At 40.3% G+C, this 16,903-nt stretch overlaps 1 protein-coding gene across 2 annotated transcripts in view; it reads left to right on the top strand.

Annotated features, from left to right (window-relative positions):
* The first annotated feature begins 3,488 nt into the window (after nt 1-3,488).
* LOC133984696 (protocadherin-9) overlaps nt 3,489-16,903 on the top strand; it is a 202,463-nt gene continuing 189,048 nt past the window's right edge. For both annotated transcript variants that reach the window (XM_062424153.1, XM_062424161.1), the window contains exon 1: nt 3,489-6,524. In XM_062424153.1, the coding sequence (XP_062280137.1) occupies nt 3,489-6,524 (3,036 nt within the window). The remainder of the gene's footprint in view (nt 6,525-16,903) is intronic.

Below are 16,903 nucleotides of genomic sequence, written 5' to 3'. Positions count from 1 at the left end.
TTGTCAGTAATTTGACTGGCAGGAACATTAGCTGCAGCCAGTTCAAAACAGCCTCAATAAGGAGATAACAAACCTAAGAGACAGGGGTAAATTTGGATTTAAAGGCTGGGCAGTTGCTGCTTTAGCTGATTTTAGTCACTCCCTGGAGTGTGAGTTAAGGTCAAGTGAGAAATAATCACAGTAGAAATGGAAGTACAAGTGACCATTTCATCGACTTTAAGGTGAAATAAATAAGACACGACTATCTGAAATGGCTTGCTGGTGATCCTTACAGTGTTTTTATGTTTGCTTCATAAGATGCTTTCAAAGCGTGTTTCTGTTTTCAAAAATTCTCCCAAAAAATGGCACAGTCATCGCTATACTAACACACCTTTGTTGATGTTGAAAATTTAGACTTTACCTTAACACAGTTCTTGTTTTGAAGCAAAAAATTGGACACACACACTCCCACTGAGAAAGTAAAAGCAAGTGATGAGTTCCTAATGATTCCAGCTGGCCAGCAGAGCAAGAAAGTGTTTCACTACTGTACAGTTATGTTGTCAGTTTTTCTTCCACATCAGGGTGTCAGACTTTAAACTGAAGTGACAGATCACTCCTTTAGCTGTACTCTCTCCAGCAAAGAACACTGATGGCTAGATCCAGAGGCACAAAGGTCAGGCCACCAGGTTGGTTGTGCTAATGGACTGCTGACCAGGCAATAAGCCAGACTCTCAGGAGACATTTGCAGACTAGTTCTCACCTCAACGGTACAGATCTCATGTCCTTTGCATCACTTCCATCACTGCTTGCCAACATTGAGGCTTATTCTCACTTTTACTGCCTCTTCATTCACACACTTTGCTTCTTACTGCGTCTGTGTCATTCATACTGTGGTCACTTCTCGTGGTTGTTGACAAGTCTTGATTGAGAAATGTGTAGCTGGTTATGTTTACTGAAGCCCTGCAGCTCACAGCACAGTTCAGGCATTTGTCAAGGTCCACCTCAAGATGGCAGTGTTCACCATGACAGCGTGCTCAGCCTTTGAGCTCAACAGCTTGCCTTTCACATCAGCACCACCACAGCCAGAGATCCGTAGATGAAATTGAGGGTTATCTACTGCATTGAAATTAAGTAATGACAGGATGGCAGTAGGAATTAAATTATGGCTGGATCTGTATGGCTGTGTCTGATTTCCATTTTATTCAATCTGCTATTTTCTGGTTACCTTGTGTCACTTCTGACATGTCATTTTGTAGTTACTCGACTCAGTTTCGCAGTTTAGCCATCTCTCGCTGCTTTGAAACATGTCAAGTAAGATCATCTCCAGTTATGGGCAATTCCAAAGTCACATCATAGCCCCCTCAGATCATCAGAGCTCCAGCACGAGGCAGTAAACATAAAAAGAAATGCAATTCACCCATTACGCACAGAGCTCGCACCACATGCTGCTGTATGGCTTTGATGACTGGATAAGTGTCAAGGTTATTTCTTACGGACAAATGCTGATGACTGGCTGTAGGGTGCCAAGTGTGGCGGACAGAGCGTGAGCATGCACCCCGTGCAAACATGCTTAGACAACGGCTTCTCTGTCTAGAGTGCAATTATTAGTGACTCTCACACAAGGCTTCTATTGTGCATGTCTGTGTTTATCATTGGCAAGTCATATCCATGGGAAATCGTTGAAGTGCATCTTTTTTTCCACTGTGCCTCAATCTTATGGCTTTTTATGCCCACCTCAATTAGTGTAGCCTACCTGACAACAGCCTAACAGGTTGGCTTGTGTTTGATGCGCCCCTTTAGAGCCAATGACTGCTATCTGCCTTTATACAATCCTCCACAGTGTAAAGGCTACAAGACGGCTGCTCTTTTTTTCCCCTTACATTACTATCAGCAGCAGTAGGCCTGGCAGCTTCATCATCATCATCGTCATCATCATCCCCCTCCAGCCTCAGGGTTTTAGTTTAACGTCTCTGCAGCCTGCAGCATCTTCACTGAGCATCTCACCGCGGACGACCCTCCGGTCTGCATTAAGTGACGTGACTTCGGGCCAATCCTGTTGCTGCTCCGCTTGCCGACGCCACTGAAAGAGAGGGGCGGTGACCAATGACGGTGGTCGGCGGGGTGAGGGGCGTCGGTGTGGTGTACTTCACCACCCCTCCTATGGGTTTACAGAGAGTTAGTGCAAGATATTCTGCTCTGGGAGTGAGAGTGCATGGATAAACGGCACATACACGCAGCGCATTGGTGTCACACTGAACATCATTTCTATTTAGTTTGGCATCTCCAAGTGGTTTCGACTCTGAGATTTCACACCTTTCTTTCTCTTTTGCTTTAATGCCTTCATGATATTTTTTAACCTTGTGTCTACGTCGCCTGATTATTGATGGAGCTCCGTGAACTTGAAACATGACGGGACACGAGTGTCTCTTTTTGCGTTCACGTCGTCGGGGCTTTCACCTTAACAGGTAGCCAGGAGAGAAAAAAAAAAAAGAAAGAAAGAAAAAAAAACGCCGGTTTTCTTGGGACGTGCACGGGACATGAGCATTGATTTTGGGAATCGCTTTAATAGAAGACACCACAAACCACTGACCACCTGGCTGTGTCTGCTGGAGAGCGACGCTGATCACCGCAATCACCGCAGGTCGCACAATTAGATCCTGTTCATTCCTCAAGTTAAATGGGGGGAAAGGAACTGCGACATATGCAACCTTTAATTTACACCAGTTTGTGCGACCAGCTGTTTTTTCCCCAAACCTGTTCTTGACTCTGATTACTCCCGCGGGGCGGTTAATTTTTTTCTTCTTTTCCTGGACCTAAAGCCAAATCTAACGGCGCTGACTGAGAAGGATATCTTTACCCGAATAAGCTCGCAGGCACACTGGATGAGAAGACTATGAGCTGACACACTCCGGTTTTTCTCCTGCGCTGTAAAGGATTTGGGTATGTACGATAAGAATAGGTCTCAGATGCCCACTAAGAATCTAAAATCTGACTGATCTCATTTTTGTAAGCTTCATTCATGCGTATTCATTCGTTTAGGAGCCCACACACAGCTAAAGCTCTTTAATTTTGACAATTTAAGTGTAAAATTAATAAGACTGTGTAATGTGTTGTGAAGTTTTGTGGCCATGGGGGTTTGAGGCACTGAAAATTCTTAGTGACCATAACATTTGGAGGATTTAGAAAGGGAGCAATAGACATGCTGCAGTGTTTTGGTGATGATTTTTTCCCCTGTGTATTCATGCTTTGGGCATATTTAATAGTTGGCTAAATCATGTAAAAAAAAAAGAAGTTAATGACAGATGACTGTCAGGAGGGGGTTGTTTGTTAATTAGATTTAATTACTGTGCATCGCCAAATTATTTAACTGAATAGAAACTCTGTCATATATTCATAGGTTTGTCCTTGGAAGATTCCTGCCATCACATGAAAGGAGTCACTGCTTGTAACACCGTTGCATAGAGAGAGACCTTTGTGTTTGTGAAGGCTGGAAACACATTTACACTGTCATGGATCTAAAAGACTATTACCTGTTGGGCACCCTACTCGCCTGCATATGGTTAGATCCTTCAATTGCCCAAGAACTGATCTATCCCATCAGAGAGGAGTTGCAAGAAAATGTCCTCATTGGAAACATACCAAAGGACCTAAACATTTCCCACACAAATGCTGCCACTGGAGCAAGTGCTAATCTTGTGTACCGGCTTGTCTCCAAGGCAGGAGATAACCCACTGGTCCGCGTTCTAAGCAGCACTGGAGAGATTTTCACAACATCAAACCGAATCGACAGGGAGAAGTTGTGCCCTGGTCCCTCGTTTGAGGACAGCGAGTGCTCCTTTGAAATTGAAGTGGTCATTCTGCCTAATGATTATTTCAGGCTGATTAAGATCAAAATAATCGTCAAAGACACAAATGATAATGCCCCCATGTTCCCATCGCCTGTGATCAACATCTCCATCCCAGAGAACACGCTCATTAACAGTCGCTTTGCTATTCCTTCTGCCACTGACCCAGACACTGGCCCCAACAGTGTCCACAAATATGAGCTGATCAACGGGCAAAGTGCCTTCGGCTTAGACATAGTGGAAACACCTGAGGGGGAGAAGTGGCCCCAGCTCATTGTGCAGCAGAATCTGGACAGAGAACAGAAGGATACATATGTAATGAAGATCAAAGTGGAGGATGGTGGCAGTCCTCAGAAATCCAGCACTGCCATTCTTCAAGTTACTGTAACTGATGTCAATGATAACAGACCAGTGTTTAAGGAAAGTCAGGTAGAGGTGCATATACCGGAGAATTCTGCTATTGGCACATCTGTTGTGCAGCTTCAAGCTACAGATGCCGACATAGGGGCAAATGCAGAGATTCGATACGTATTTGGGACTCAGGTGTCGCCTGCTACAAAAAGACTGTTTGCACTGAATACAACATCAGGCCTAATCACAGTGCAGAGGCCTTTGGACAGAGAGGAGACTGCTATACATAAGCTCTCTGTTTTAGCTAGTGATGGCAGCTCGAGTCCTGCCAGAGCTACTATTACAATAAATGTGACTGATGTTAATGACAATCCACCTAATATAGACCTGAGATACATAATCAGTCCCATTAACGGCACTGTTTTCCTGTCAGAGAAGGATCCCATCAATACCAAGATAGCTCTCATCACAGTGTCAGATAAAGACACTGACATCAACGGCAAGGTCATTTGTTTCATAGAGAAGGATGTGCCCTTCCATCTCAAAGCAGTGTATGACAACCAATATCTGTTAGAGACATCAGCACTGCTTGACTATGAAGGGACCAAGGAATATAACTTTAAAATTGTAGCTTCTGACTCTGGGAAACCAAGCTTGAATCAGACTGCCTTGGTAAGAGTGAGGCTGGAGGATGAAAATGACAACCCGCCTATTTTTACTCAGCCAGTTATTGAGCTGGCTGTCATGGAAAACAACAAACGCGACCTGTTCCTTACTACTCTTAGTGCCACAGATGAGGACAGTGGGAAAAATGCAGAGATAGTTTATCAGCTGGGACCAAATGCGTCATTCTTCGATCTTGACCGCAAGACAGGGGTTCTGACTGCATCCAGAGTGTTTGACCGGGAAGATCAGGATAGGTTCCTCTTCACTGTAACGGCAAGAGATAATGGGACTCCGCCTCTGCAAACACAGGCAGCTGTCATTGTAACTGTTCTGGATGAAAATGACAACAATCCAAAGTTCACTCACAACCACTTTCAGTTCTTTGTGTCTGAAAATCTCCCCAAATACAGCACTGTCGGGGTGATAACTGTGACAGATTCAGATGCTGGAGAAAATGCTGCTGTTTCTCTTTCCATACTGAATGACAATGAGAACTTTATACTGGATCCTTACTCAGGGGTGATAAAATCTAATGTGTCATTTGATAGGGAGCAACAAAGCTCCTACACATTTGACGTCAGGGCTGTAGACAGTGGCAGGCCTCCCTGCTCCTCAGCCGCCAAGGTGACCATTAATGTCATTGATGTGAACGACAACACCCCCGTTGTCATGTTCCCTCCATCCAACACATCTTTCAAGCTTGTCCCCCTCTCCTCTATCCCAGGATCTGTGGTAGCAGAAGTGTTTGCTGTAGATAGTGATACAGGGATGAATGCAGAACTCAAATACACCATAGTGAGCGGCAACAACAAGGGGCTGTTTAGGATCGACCCTGTCACAGGGAATATTACCCTGGAGGAGAAGCCAGCAGTGACTGACATAGGCTTACACAGATTAGTGGTCAACATCAGTGACCTGGGATATCCCAAGTCCCTCCATACTTTAGTTCTGGTATTTCTGTACGTCAATGACACTGTGGGCAACTCAACACTAATCTATGATCTCATCCGGCGCACCATGGAGACCCCAATTGACCGAAACATTGGTGAAAGCAGTGAAACTTATCAAAGTGGTGACTATTTAACCATAATGATAGCCTTTGTTACTGGCGCTTTAGTGGTGATTATTGTCATCTTTGTCACTGTGCTGCTGCGCTGCCGCCACGCTTCCAGGTTCAAAGCTGCACAGAGGAAAAAACAGGGGGCTGAGTGGATGTCACCCAACACAGAGAACAAGCAGAATAAGAAGAAAAAGCGCAAGAAAAGAAAATCCCCAAAAAGCTCTCTGCTCAACTTTGTCACTATTGAGGGGAACAAACCTGACGATCCTGCCCACGAGCCAATCAACGGAACCATCAGCCTGCCCACCGAGCTGGAGGAGCAAGGGATTGGACGCTTTGATTGGAATGCCACACCTACCACAACATTCAAACCTGGAAGCCCAGACCTGGCCCGGCACTACAAATCCGCCTCGCCGCAGTCGGCCTTCCACCTCAAGGCCGACACGCCAGTCTCAGTGAAGAAGCATCACGTGATTCAGGAGCTCCCATTGGATAACACATTTGTTGGGGGCTGTGACACCCTTTCCAAGAGGTCCTCCACAAGCTCCGACCACTTCAGTGCCTCAGAGTGCAGCTCCCAAGGAGGGTTCAAGACGAAGGGGCCCATGCACACCAGACAGCAGGTAAAAGAGCACTTTTACTGGTCTATAAGTACTGCCTATAACTGCCCTGTTCCACAGTGCTAAAGTGCCAGTCTAGATTAGAGACTCACTCTAAGTTACTGTGAAGCAACAAAAAAGAGTGCAGGAGACATACTGCTTCAGCAAGTTTCACTGTTTCTCAAACTTAAACATGAAAAAAAGATTTAAAAAGTAACTTGAACACCTGCTAAGTAATGGAGTTAATTATGGACTCAGCAATCACATGCATAATTTTGGGGGAATAATTATAGACTGATGTTTTGTCATTAAAATATATTTAAAGTCTTATTTAACAAAAATGCAAGTGGGTGAGTGATTGCCTTGCCTTATTTTTTCTCTATTCAGCACCCAGGTTAGATCACTGGTAAAATGTACCAACATAACATTAATTGTGACTCAATGTTCTTTGTGAAAGAAACATTTTTTTCTTGCCTATCTACTCAAATTACTGTTCTCATCCTAGATAAATGCTGCACATATTCTCCAAAAACTTAACTGACTTTTCACCTCTCTCGTCATGAAACTGAGTGTATTCATGTTTTTTGTTTGTTTCTTTGTTTTGGTGTGTACTGTAATATCACAAAAGACTTTGTAACCTTTTCAACACCTGCAGCAATAACAACAGTCAATAATTAGCCTGCTGCGGTGGTTTTGTGAATGTCACTGTACGCTTTGCCACATCATCTAAGCTTGAATTAAATGCCTCGTCTCAAAGCACACTAGCGAACTGAGTGAAGCTTGTCTGGAACTTGATACACATCCAATTCAAAAAGGATTAGCCAATAATGAGCCTCAAATTTCAACGTAATCCATGCTGCTTTTTATCAAAGCCTTATTAATTTTTCTGCTAATAAAGCACCACTACACAAAACACAGTTTTAATCTAATGGAACACACGTGGACAAATACAGAGAGCAGCAGAGAGGAGGGATGAGAGAGCGCGCAAAGGGAGGAAAGCAGGCAGAGTGAGTGTTGTCAGTGGGTCAGGCTTGACAGGTGGTGGTACTGAACCTTTAGGTGGCAGTGTTGCGCTGCATGGCACAGCCTGGCACTACGCCAACCTGCAGTGGACTTATAAATGCAAGGGAGGAGAAGAAAGGAGTGAAACCTATGTTGGTGTTCTTAGTGAAATACTCTCGCCTAATGATGCAGAGGCAGCACGCGGAAGATTGATAATGGCAGTTAGAGATGTGAGTGATAAGATCTATCCGGAAGAGAGAGTGGAATTAAAGGGGTGACACTCTGCGACTCCTATCGACGCATACCTCCGGGTCACTGCATCTGGGGTTGCATTTAATGTGTTTCTGTGTGAGAGGTAGCAGTCAAAAGAGGCATTCAGTTTGCCGTCATTTGCCAGGTGCCCTTGGTTTGTGTGTGTGTGTGTGTGTGTGTGTGTGTGTGTGTGTGTGTTGTTGGTGGTGTGTGGAGAGAGGAAGACGAGATGAGGCGATGAAATGGGTGATAGTGGCGCAGGGGGTGGGGGTGCAACCCTAGAGGACGACACATGAGATATGACACCATACTGTAAGCACAACTTCATTGATTCTCTCAGTCATCCCACAATTCCACACAAGATTTATTGGAATCAATAATTGTGACAAACGATTCAAAGAAGCACACAAACAGAGCCAGTGTGTTATGTAGTGCCATTTATTATATAGATAATGCACTGTTGCAGATATTTTCACTCACACATGTTCCGCTGCAATGTTCGGTACAATTATATTGATAAAATTGTTCTATGCGCCTGTGTATAGAATAAAGGTAAACCTTATATAAGCTGAGAAACTGAAAGTTGTGCCTCAGTTGTTCTGCTTTGTCTTTTCAGCCTTTATTCACCCTGGCCTAGTTGAGTCTTGCCAATATAATAATTATATTCCTGTCACCCACTCTTCAGAACTGGACAATAATGTCCTATAAATATCACATCTAACAATTGTGTCATAAATTCCACACGCTCATAATCAAATCACAATTAGTTTATTGATTCAAAACACATCTAGATCTAAAGAAAATGCACTACCAGAAAATCTCGATGGGAAGTTTGATGCTCTCCCCATTAGCAATATCTATGAATTACTAAATAAATATGCACTAATATATTTGACTGCACACCGAGGTACACTTACTTATCTCAGTTTCTTATGATTAGAAGAAAAAAGTAATTTTCTACTTTTCCACTATTAGCTAATATCTGTCTTTGGAGTTTAGTAATGAAGACTGTTAAGTCATATCTGGCTGGTTCTCAGTCATAATTACTCCAAGACATCTCACTGATCGAGACTTCAGATGTTGAGGTTAAATGGCAGTTATTGATTGTGGTAAAATGGTTACGCTACACTGACTGCACTGACATGTCATCCTGGATAAGGGGTATGTCATCAATGCCATTGTTACATCCATATTTTGATTTTATTTATACAGTTCAACCATTTATATTGACATGTGCATTGCATCTCCATCACATGAGCATTGATAAACAGTCTCTCATCCAGTAGGTCATATTTCTCTTTGAGCTCTGCCTGCATAATGAATACAAATAGACAGATTAGTTTTCACTTAGGAAAAAAATAGCTTTTGAGGAAATTTTTAAACAGACATTGTGTCTAAAAAGTAATATCAGATTATCATATCCCTGCTGAAAAGGAGCGCTTTGGAAAATAATCACTACATTATTAAAATATTTCTTATATATACATAGATAATAAGTCATTATCATTTAAAGGCATTACCAGTTATTTTTCCTTGTGAAATGTGGTTTGATGCTCTGTATTGACAGTATGTTAACTAAGATGTGATATGAAACATCACCAAGGCAAATTAGAGAATATTTTATTTGAACCTTTACATTGTCATGAGTCATTGTCGTGAGTAACAAACATCATCAATCACCAATTCTTGCTTGATGTTGACATGGAATAAACTATTGGGTGAAGGAGGACATTTAAGAGAAAGACATGTGCAAATCTTGGGGGAATAGCTTTTAAAATTGACCTTCTCTCTAAGAATTGAAAAGCCATTTTGTTCGGGTTCTCAAGAGTCACTTCTATGCAACATCAGCACCAATCGATAAAAAGGAAACTGAAAGAAAATTGATTAACAAGCAGGCAGAGAGAAAGAAAGGTTGAGAACAACAGCAAGGAAGTTTGCAGTGGCATATTCCTCTTAAAGAATACAGAACATAAGGAATAGAAAAAGCAGACATCTACTATAGCTTAATCATAGACAAATGCCTAGTGGAATCAGCTTTATACAGACCGCTAACTTTGCTGATAGCAATAGGAGCAATCCTTGCCTTTCCCTTCTTTTTTCCCTTATTATTTACCCTCCAGGGACCTACATTAGTGTAAACAACACTGAGGAAAAAAGTATGAAAACACTGTCCTAGTTTCACAAGGCAACACAAGCATCTAAGAAACCAAGTATAATCATCGCTGTTTCACCATCAGTCGCACTCTCTTCCTTTCAGTATTCTTGAGGGGAGACATAGATGTGGCTCACTCACATAACATGAGCCCAGTGGCTACACATTATCCATGTACTGTACATCAGATCCCAAGGCTCATATTAACATGGTTTCAGTGTGCAGGCTTTAAAAGTAGTCAGTCAGATGGTGTATGGAAAACCATGCTTAATCAATTAAAAACCAATTTTTTTAATTCTCACTTTTCACCATTAACCATAAATAAATCCCATAAGGAATTTGACAATAAGGCAGTTTATCGAGATCCTTATGTACGTTCTTGCAAATGCGTAAGACATATCCTCTCCCCTTTGCTGTTATGGTAGTATGAATCTATATTATATGTTATGACCCATAATTATGGGCCTTATATAGGGCTCAGAGTTGTGGAACCATGTTACATCAACTTCTTGTGTGTAAAAAGGCTTAATTGCTGTGGGTTAGTATTTTTCTTGCATGGCGAAAAGATGCAAGCCCTCAAAGAAAGTGTGGACCTACAGTACAGTTCAATTATCCCACACTTCTCTGATGTGCTCCTCTGCAGCACCAATCATGCCTTAGCTCTGGGGACACAGTATAACAGCTCCCTCTTTGGCAGCTTCTCTATAGTTACAGCACATAAAGAACAAGTGACAAGAATCAATATTAGGTGGACCTAATCAAAATGATTCTGGAGACATTTGTTTCAATTTTTGTCTACCAAGAATGAGAGCAGCCTGCATCCGACTTGCGTATAATTTTCCCGATTGTTGTGACTATTACAATAAAAATAGTTTTGTATCACAGTATCAGCCACAAAAGCAGCAAAAGCAGGACATTAAATACACAGTAGATGTAGTATTCAGTTTAAAGCACAGTATGACAGAAAGAACAGTGAGGAAGAACAGGGAATCTTTAGCGACATATTCCTGGAATTGTCTTGTCAGTACATTTAATGAATGGACATTCTATGCAAACAGGAGTTTGTACAGACCATTGTAATTATGGAGCCTTGGGGGAGTCGTCCTTCTTGTGCAGGTTCATTTGCCACATTAATAAGTGGATTAGTAGTATGTACGGGGGCTGATGGCAGCAGGAGAAGTTTGAGAAGATTAATGAACTATGACAATGTTGCACCTGAGGGGAAAAGTCTGTTGCAATATCTTCTGGGTTGTGCTGACACAGAGTTTGGCGGTATGAAAGAGGAAGATGGAGAGAGGCCAGTGATTGTTGCCAACTGTGATCGTACATCCATCTCCTCAGCTATCCTGTCACTTGTCCGGGGTACTGTGTTTGTGATCTCCTATACTGTACATGTCTATAATACTTTTGACTGAAGACGTTCCAGTGGATTTAACATTTTCATAAAAATACAGAAAACAATTTGTAAAATCTTAACAACAATTTCATTCATATGAATCAATGTTAAACAGATCAAATAACTGAAAACAGTAAATCACCAAAAAAAAAGGGAGAAGCAAGAAGAAAATTGAACCTGACTACTGCATTCTCTCATTGACTAAAATGTAGCAGATCCTCAAATCAGATGTAGCTCTCAGGAGATAGTAAGCCAATAAGTCATTGAGTGAAGTTTTTTCAAAGCTTTAAATCATCAGTGTGGGATCTGAAGGGCTCTTTACTGCAGAGAACATTGTATTTCTTTAAAAAACTTGTCATGTCCTCTATGTCTAGGTGGGTAAAAGGAAATGAAATGGATTGCGGGCTATGCTAAGGTAGTGGGTGTGAGTACTACCAGAGTAGATCATTGCCCCAAGGGGGATCCAGTTTTGTCTGCAAAAAACAACAAAATAAATCAAAGCGCCGTGCTGGTACTCTGGCTGAACTGCAGAGTTTGTTTATATGTTTGTATGTTCTTCTGTTGAGAAAAAATGAAGTGCTACTGATTTTTAATATATTTATATATTTATTTATTTATAACTTTTTTTCTGTTTCTTTTTTTTTCTTTTGACCGTTGTTGTCAATTTCTGCCAGGTGCAGGATTGTCAAAACACAGATGATGGCAAATTACCAGGAATTACATTTAATTTTTTGTGAACATTTGGTTAATTTTCATTTCTGTTTTAATCCATTTTCATACATGTATTCAAATCCATAAGTTTTAGTCTGTCAGATGTGATCATACAAAACAATGATAATGGCAAACATTGTCACATATCGAAAGGATATACATGTAGGTGTGTGCATGTGTGATCTTTTTTAATGTCTTCATTTGTTTTTGTTTTTTGTCCATCACTTTTGGCTGGCAACCCATTCATCACTGACTTCAGTGTCATCCATTTCTGCAATTTCTCAAAGCAAATTGATTGATCAATCTTCAGGGTTTTGTTTTGTGAAATTAATGTTCACACAAAAAACAAAGTCATTGTGGCTTTTGTGGGACTGTCAGTGCTTAATTCATCTCCATGTTTTCACTAATTCACAAAACACATTTCCCATTTTTCTAAGGCAATCAATCAAGTTGACATACTAGCGTCATATTTTTTCCAACACTGCACGATGAGAAAAAGACAAACTGCAGCTTTAAGGTATCTGAAATTTCAAAAATTTACCTTAAATATGAGAGTAGAGGGTGGAAGAAAATGTTTCTTGACTGGTTGCTTGTCTCCAAAAAAGAAAATATATAAAAAGATGAAGTTATGATGCTACTTCATTGTTTGAATGCCCCTCCCCCCCACTCCCTAACAACTCATATCTCCTTTCCACTCCTCACCTGGCCCCTCCACCCACTCCTTATCTCCCCTGTCTCCAGCCCACACCTTTCACCCATGTTCTATCGGGGTCAATGCTGTTACATGCAATGTTAAATCACCAAGGGTGTGCTCACCTTTGTGTTCTGATCATTTGTGACAGATCAGGGTGCTTTGTGTTCAACATGTAGCCCCACTTTCTTCCTGTTACCATCATCTCTCCTTTTATCATTGGAGAGAGAAGTGGGGGATGTGTAAAAGATGGGCAAAGCAGTGCTGTATGTCCTGACATGACAAACCCAGAGGGAGACGCGTCCTTGTCATTGGGTTGTTGTCTCATGTGGCACACAGGCCGCTGCTCTGTCACTAGCGTGTGCCAGTGTCTGGACTAATAGTTGTGATAATGGCATTGCCAGCCAAAACCCCCCTCAAGAAAAGAGCCACACTTGACTGAAATGTGACTGCCATTGACTGCTCTGCCACTGGGTCTAATAGCTCACAAAAACTCTGTAACCCTCATCGATGTAAATCTTTCTTGTATATATGAGATGTTTCATGTAAATTGAACTCCTGGTAATCTTGCCTAATGTGCTGTGTTAAACAATAATGGACTTGTTTTTTTGTTTTTTTTTTGTTTCATTTTACTTGCCCTGCTTATTTCCTTTTTCTTTTTTTCATTGCTGGGTATACATTAATTACATCTGAAATAAACTCTGCCAATTATTCAGTACATTGCAACTCCGATTCTGTTTTTAAAAGCTTTATTTGAACAGTGCTATTCTACCTTTATAATTTCATAATAAATGTTTCAAAGAGATCATTCTTTCTTGTTTTTAATTTTGTCTGTTTGGTCTCCTGTGTGAAGTTGTGATAAGACATTATGCATAAACTGGGATATGTTTCAGTCAGCTTCCATGTGTGAACCACTTCTAATCAGCGTTTCCCGTAAACAAGTGCTTCGCCTGATTATATTGCCAAGTTGTGTATTTTAAGAAGCAAACAGATTTTCCGGTTTGACTGAATCTATTATTTTAAATGAGGCGCACAAAGTCACTGACACACAGCCAATATAATAATTTGACTTACAATGAATGTAAAATGTTAATTTAAAGTGGTAGTTTGTTTTTTTACCCTTCTACAGAGTCAAAGGAGCACATTCTGTCCTGACATTCTTTATGCCTCTGCGTGCAGTTCGAAAGCATGTTGAATGCAGAGTTTGGCCTTGGTGACCTAAATACATGAATGTTAATGGGATCATGTTAGCAGCTGCTCTCAAAAGTATGATGCTGAGGGTTTAATACTTTGCATGAATAAGCCTACAGTTAAAGGTTTGGATTGTTTCCAAATCTGTCTTAAAACAATACTTAAATGCACTCACTTTTTAAGAGTTCATGATCACGAATTATTCCTGCTATTGATTTGAAGGACAACGCACAAGTTCCAGTGGCACAACTTCACTGTAAGAAATAGGCAGCAAAATCCAAAGTTTTTGTTTCATGCAGATTTGAATGTCATCTAAACTCTAGCAGCTGATTTGAGACTTAAAATTATTATTATTATTTAAACGGTTGGTGTTCGACAATAATGTTGGTATTACTCTAAGGTGGAAAGAAGCAGAAACCTTCAATTTGTTTTTATGAACATTTTTTCACAAGTACTCACAAGATCCTTCTACTGTGTTCTGAATTACTTTCAAAACATGCAGTGTGTGAACTGTGTGTGTGTATATATTAATCAAATGTGGCTTTTAGCTATATTAACTGAATTTATATATGCAGAAACATTGCCTTTTACCGGTTTGTCTGACTCTAGGTAAAAAAATAAACTTCTCTTTATGGTTTGTGTCTTAATACCCAGTTCTCAAACACTTCTCTACCAAACAGTACGTTTAGTTGTCTCTTTATTTTTGCACACTTAATCCAATTAAGATTTAATTCTGATTGGTGGAGCGGAGGAAACACTTGTAACTGAACAGTGCTTAATTACATCAGGTGTGCAAGAATACATTAAGAGCTGAACAGTAACTCGTGGAAACAAGATGCGATAAAACATCACACTGAAAGAACTGGCATCATAAAATTGATCTAATACCAAGATCTAATATCAACAATTTAAAAAAGAAACTAATTTCCTAACCCACACTATCATCATCCTTATCATCACCACCAGCATCATCATAACATCATAACAAACAGTAATACACTGAAGACATTATGTATATTGTGGGAAATATGAGGGAAAAGAAAGCCCGTTTGAACAATGTTTCTTTTTTTCCTTGCAAGAACTGACACTTTGTAGTCATACTTTCAATTGTTAATCTTCAGCTACCTTCCAGTTAGATTTGTCACTTCTTTGCTGTTTTTTGCACACAGAGAGAAAGCGATGGGGGGTGGGGGGTAGCGATTTCAAAGTGCCAAGCCAACACATCTATGGAAAGTAGGCCTAACTCAGCTTAATCTGTCCACTCCATTTGAAAGCCAGAAGCAAAGCTTAGTCTGCATTTGAGTAAGAATGAGGGAAAAAAGAGGATAAATAAATAAATATAGGCTTTAAAGTTTGACCTCATCTATACGGTCACTCAAAAAGCTGTGTGCACTTACTGACTGGAATTTGAAACCTTACTCCTGACCTAAAGTATAATCATATTGCCTGCCCTTTCCAAAAAAAGTCAAAGAAGGCATTGCTTCTCTGAACATTTTGTCAGAATGTGGTGTCGGTGTCCTGCAATTACATGTGGCCAGGTTTCCAAATTTTGTGGAATCCATGTTGGATTGTAAGGCTGTAGATAACATGGATCTTTGAAAATGCCGCTCTGCTATTGAATTTGTTGAACTTAGTGTGGCAGATTTCCTTTTTTTCACTCTTGCACTGATTACATTTGTAAGCACACAGTGTTAGAGATGCTCTCAAGTGTGACTTCTATACGTGTATGGTTAGTGAAAGAATATGAATAGTCAGTTTTTCTGTACGAAACATTTCTTCGATTAATATGCTGATCGCAAAATGTAACGTGTAAGTTTTGCCAATAGGGAAGCAATTAACAGAAAGTACACACGATCAAATTCTTGTCTCACAAAAGATTTAAGACTAAATCACTCCAATGACCAGATGTGTAGTTTTTGACAAAAAGCCTGCGTATGCACAACATTACGTCTTTGCAGCAGATTTATAAATCCCTGTGTTCGCATTGTTCTGTTATACAATTTTTTCATCATGAAATTGAGTGCACATGACAGAGCATAATGCCCACTTTCGCAATTATCCACACAGGGATGATGTCACATGCCTTTTTAACCTTGTTTGGACAGAAACCAGACTAATGCTGTCCTTGGTCTTCCACCAGCACTGTTCTCAAAGCAGTCCTTTCATTGTCATTATACAATGGTATGTATAGTAAGTCAATAAAGGCAATTGATTGATGATCTGTAAATGGTCAAACATATAATTCACTTTCAGTGGTGGAAGAAGTATTCAGATCTTTTACTACAGTAAAAGTAGCAATGCAACAAGGATAGAAAAAAAATGTGCATTCAAAATATTACTTAAATAAAAACACTGGAGTATTATGAGCAAGATATATCAAAGGTAATAGTATTCATTAGGAAGAAAAAATGCAATCATATTATTTGATATTATTATGGATGCATTCATGTGTAACTAACTATTTATTGTTGTGGCTGTTTGAAATATAATTTTAACCACTTTATAAACTGCTGGCTACTTTAATATAGCAATGCATCATATTTTGTGGGTACATTTTTTTGTTTGTGAAATGTTCATTTGTAGCTGTCAAGTAAATGTATTACTTGATTTGTAAGTACACTGTTTGCCTCTGACATGTAGGGAAATATAATTATAAAGTAACATGAAATGAAAGTACAAGTACCAAAAAATATATTTCTATTTGGTTATAACCCACTATGTGACTCTACAATTTCAGGGGGGCAATATGTAGGTTACACCTATTTATTTTCACAAGACAAAAATCTGTGGTAGCACATTTATACATTTTATTGAACTTTGCTGAGACACCGTAGCGACCTCTAATGTGCTGAAAAGATTAAGGCTCCAAATAAAAGAAGTCCCTCGGAGAGGTTCTCTTTTCTTACTATTTTTCACATTGCAGTATCACACTCTGCGGCATTTTTATAAATACCAGTATGTGTGTGAAGTGGTGTGAGCATGTTTCCAGTGCGCACTCAGGACCTAAG

Source organism: Scomber scombrus, chromosome 1 (assembly GCF_963691925.1).
Source record: "Scomber scombrus chromosome 1, fScoSco1.1, whole genome shotgun sequence".
Lineage (NCBI taxonomy): Eukaryota > Metazoa > Chordata > Actinopteri > Scombriformes > Scombridae > Scomber > Scomber scombrus.
This window is presented reverse-complemented; position numbering and strand designations above follow the sequence as displayed.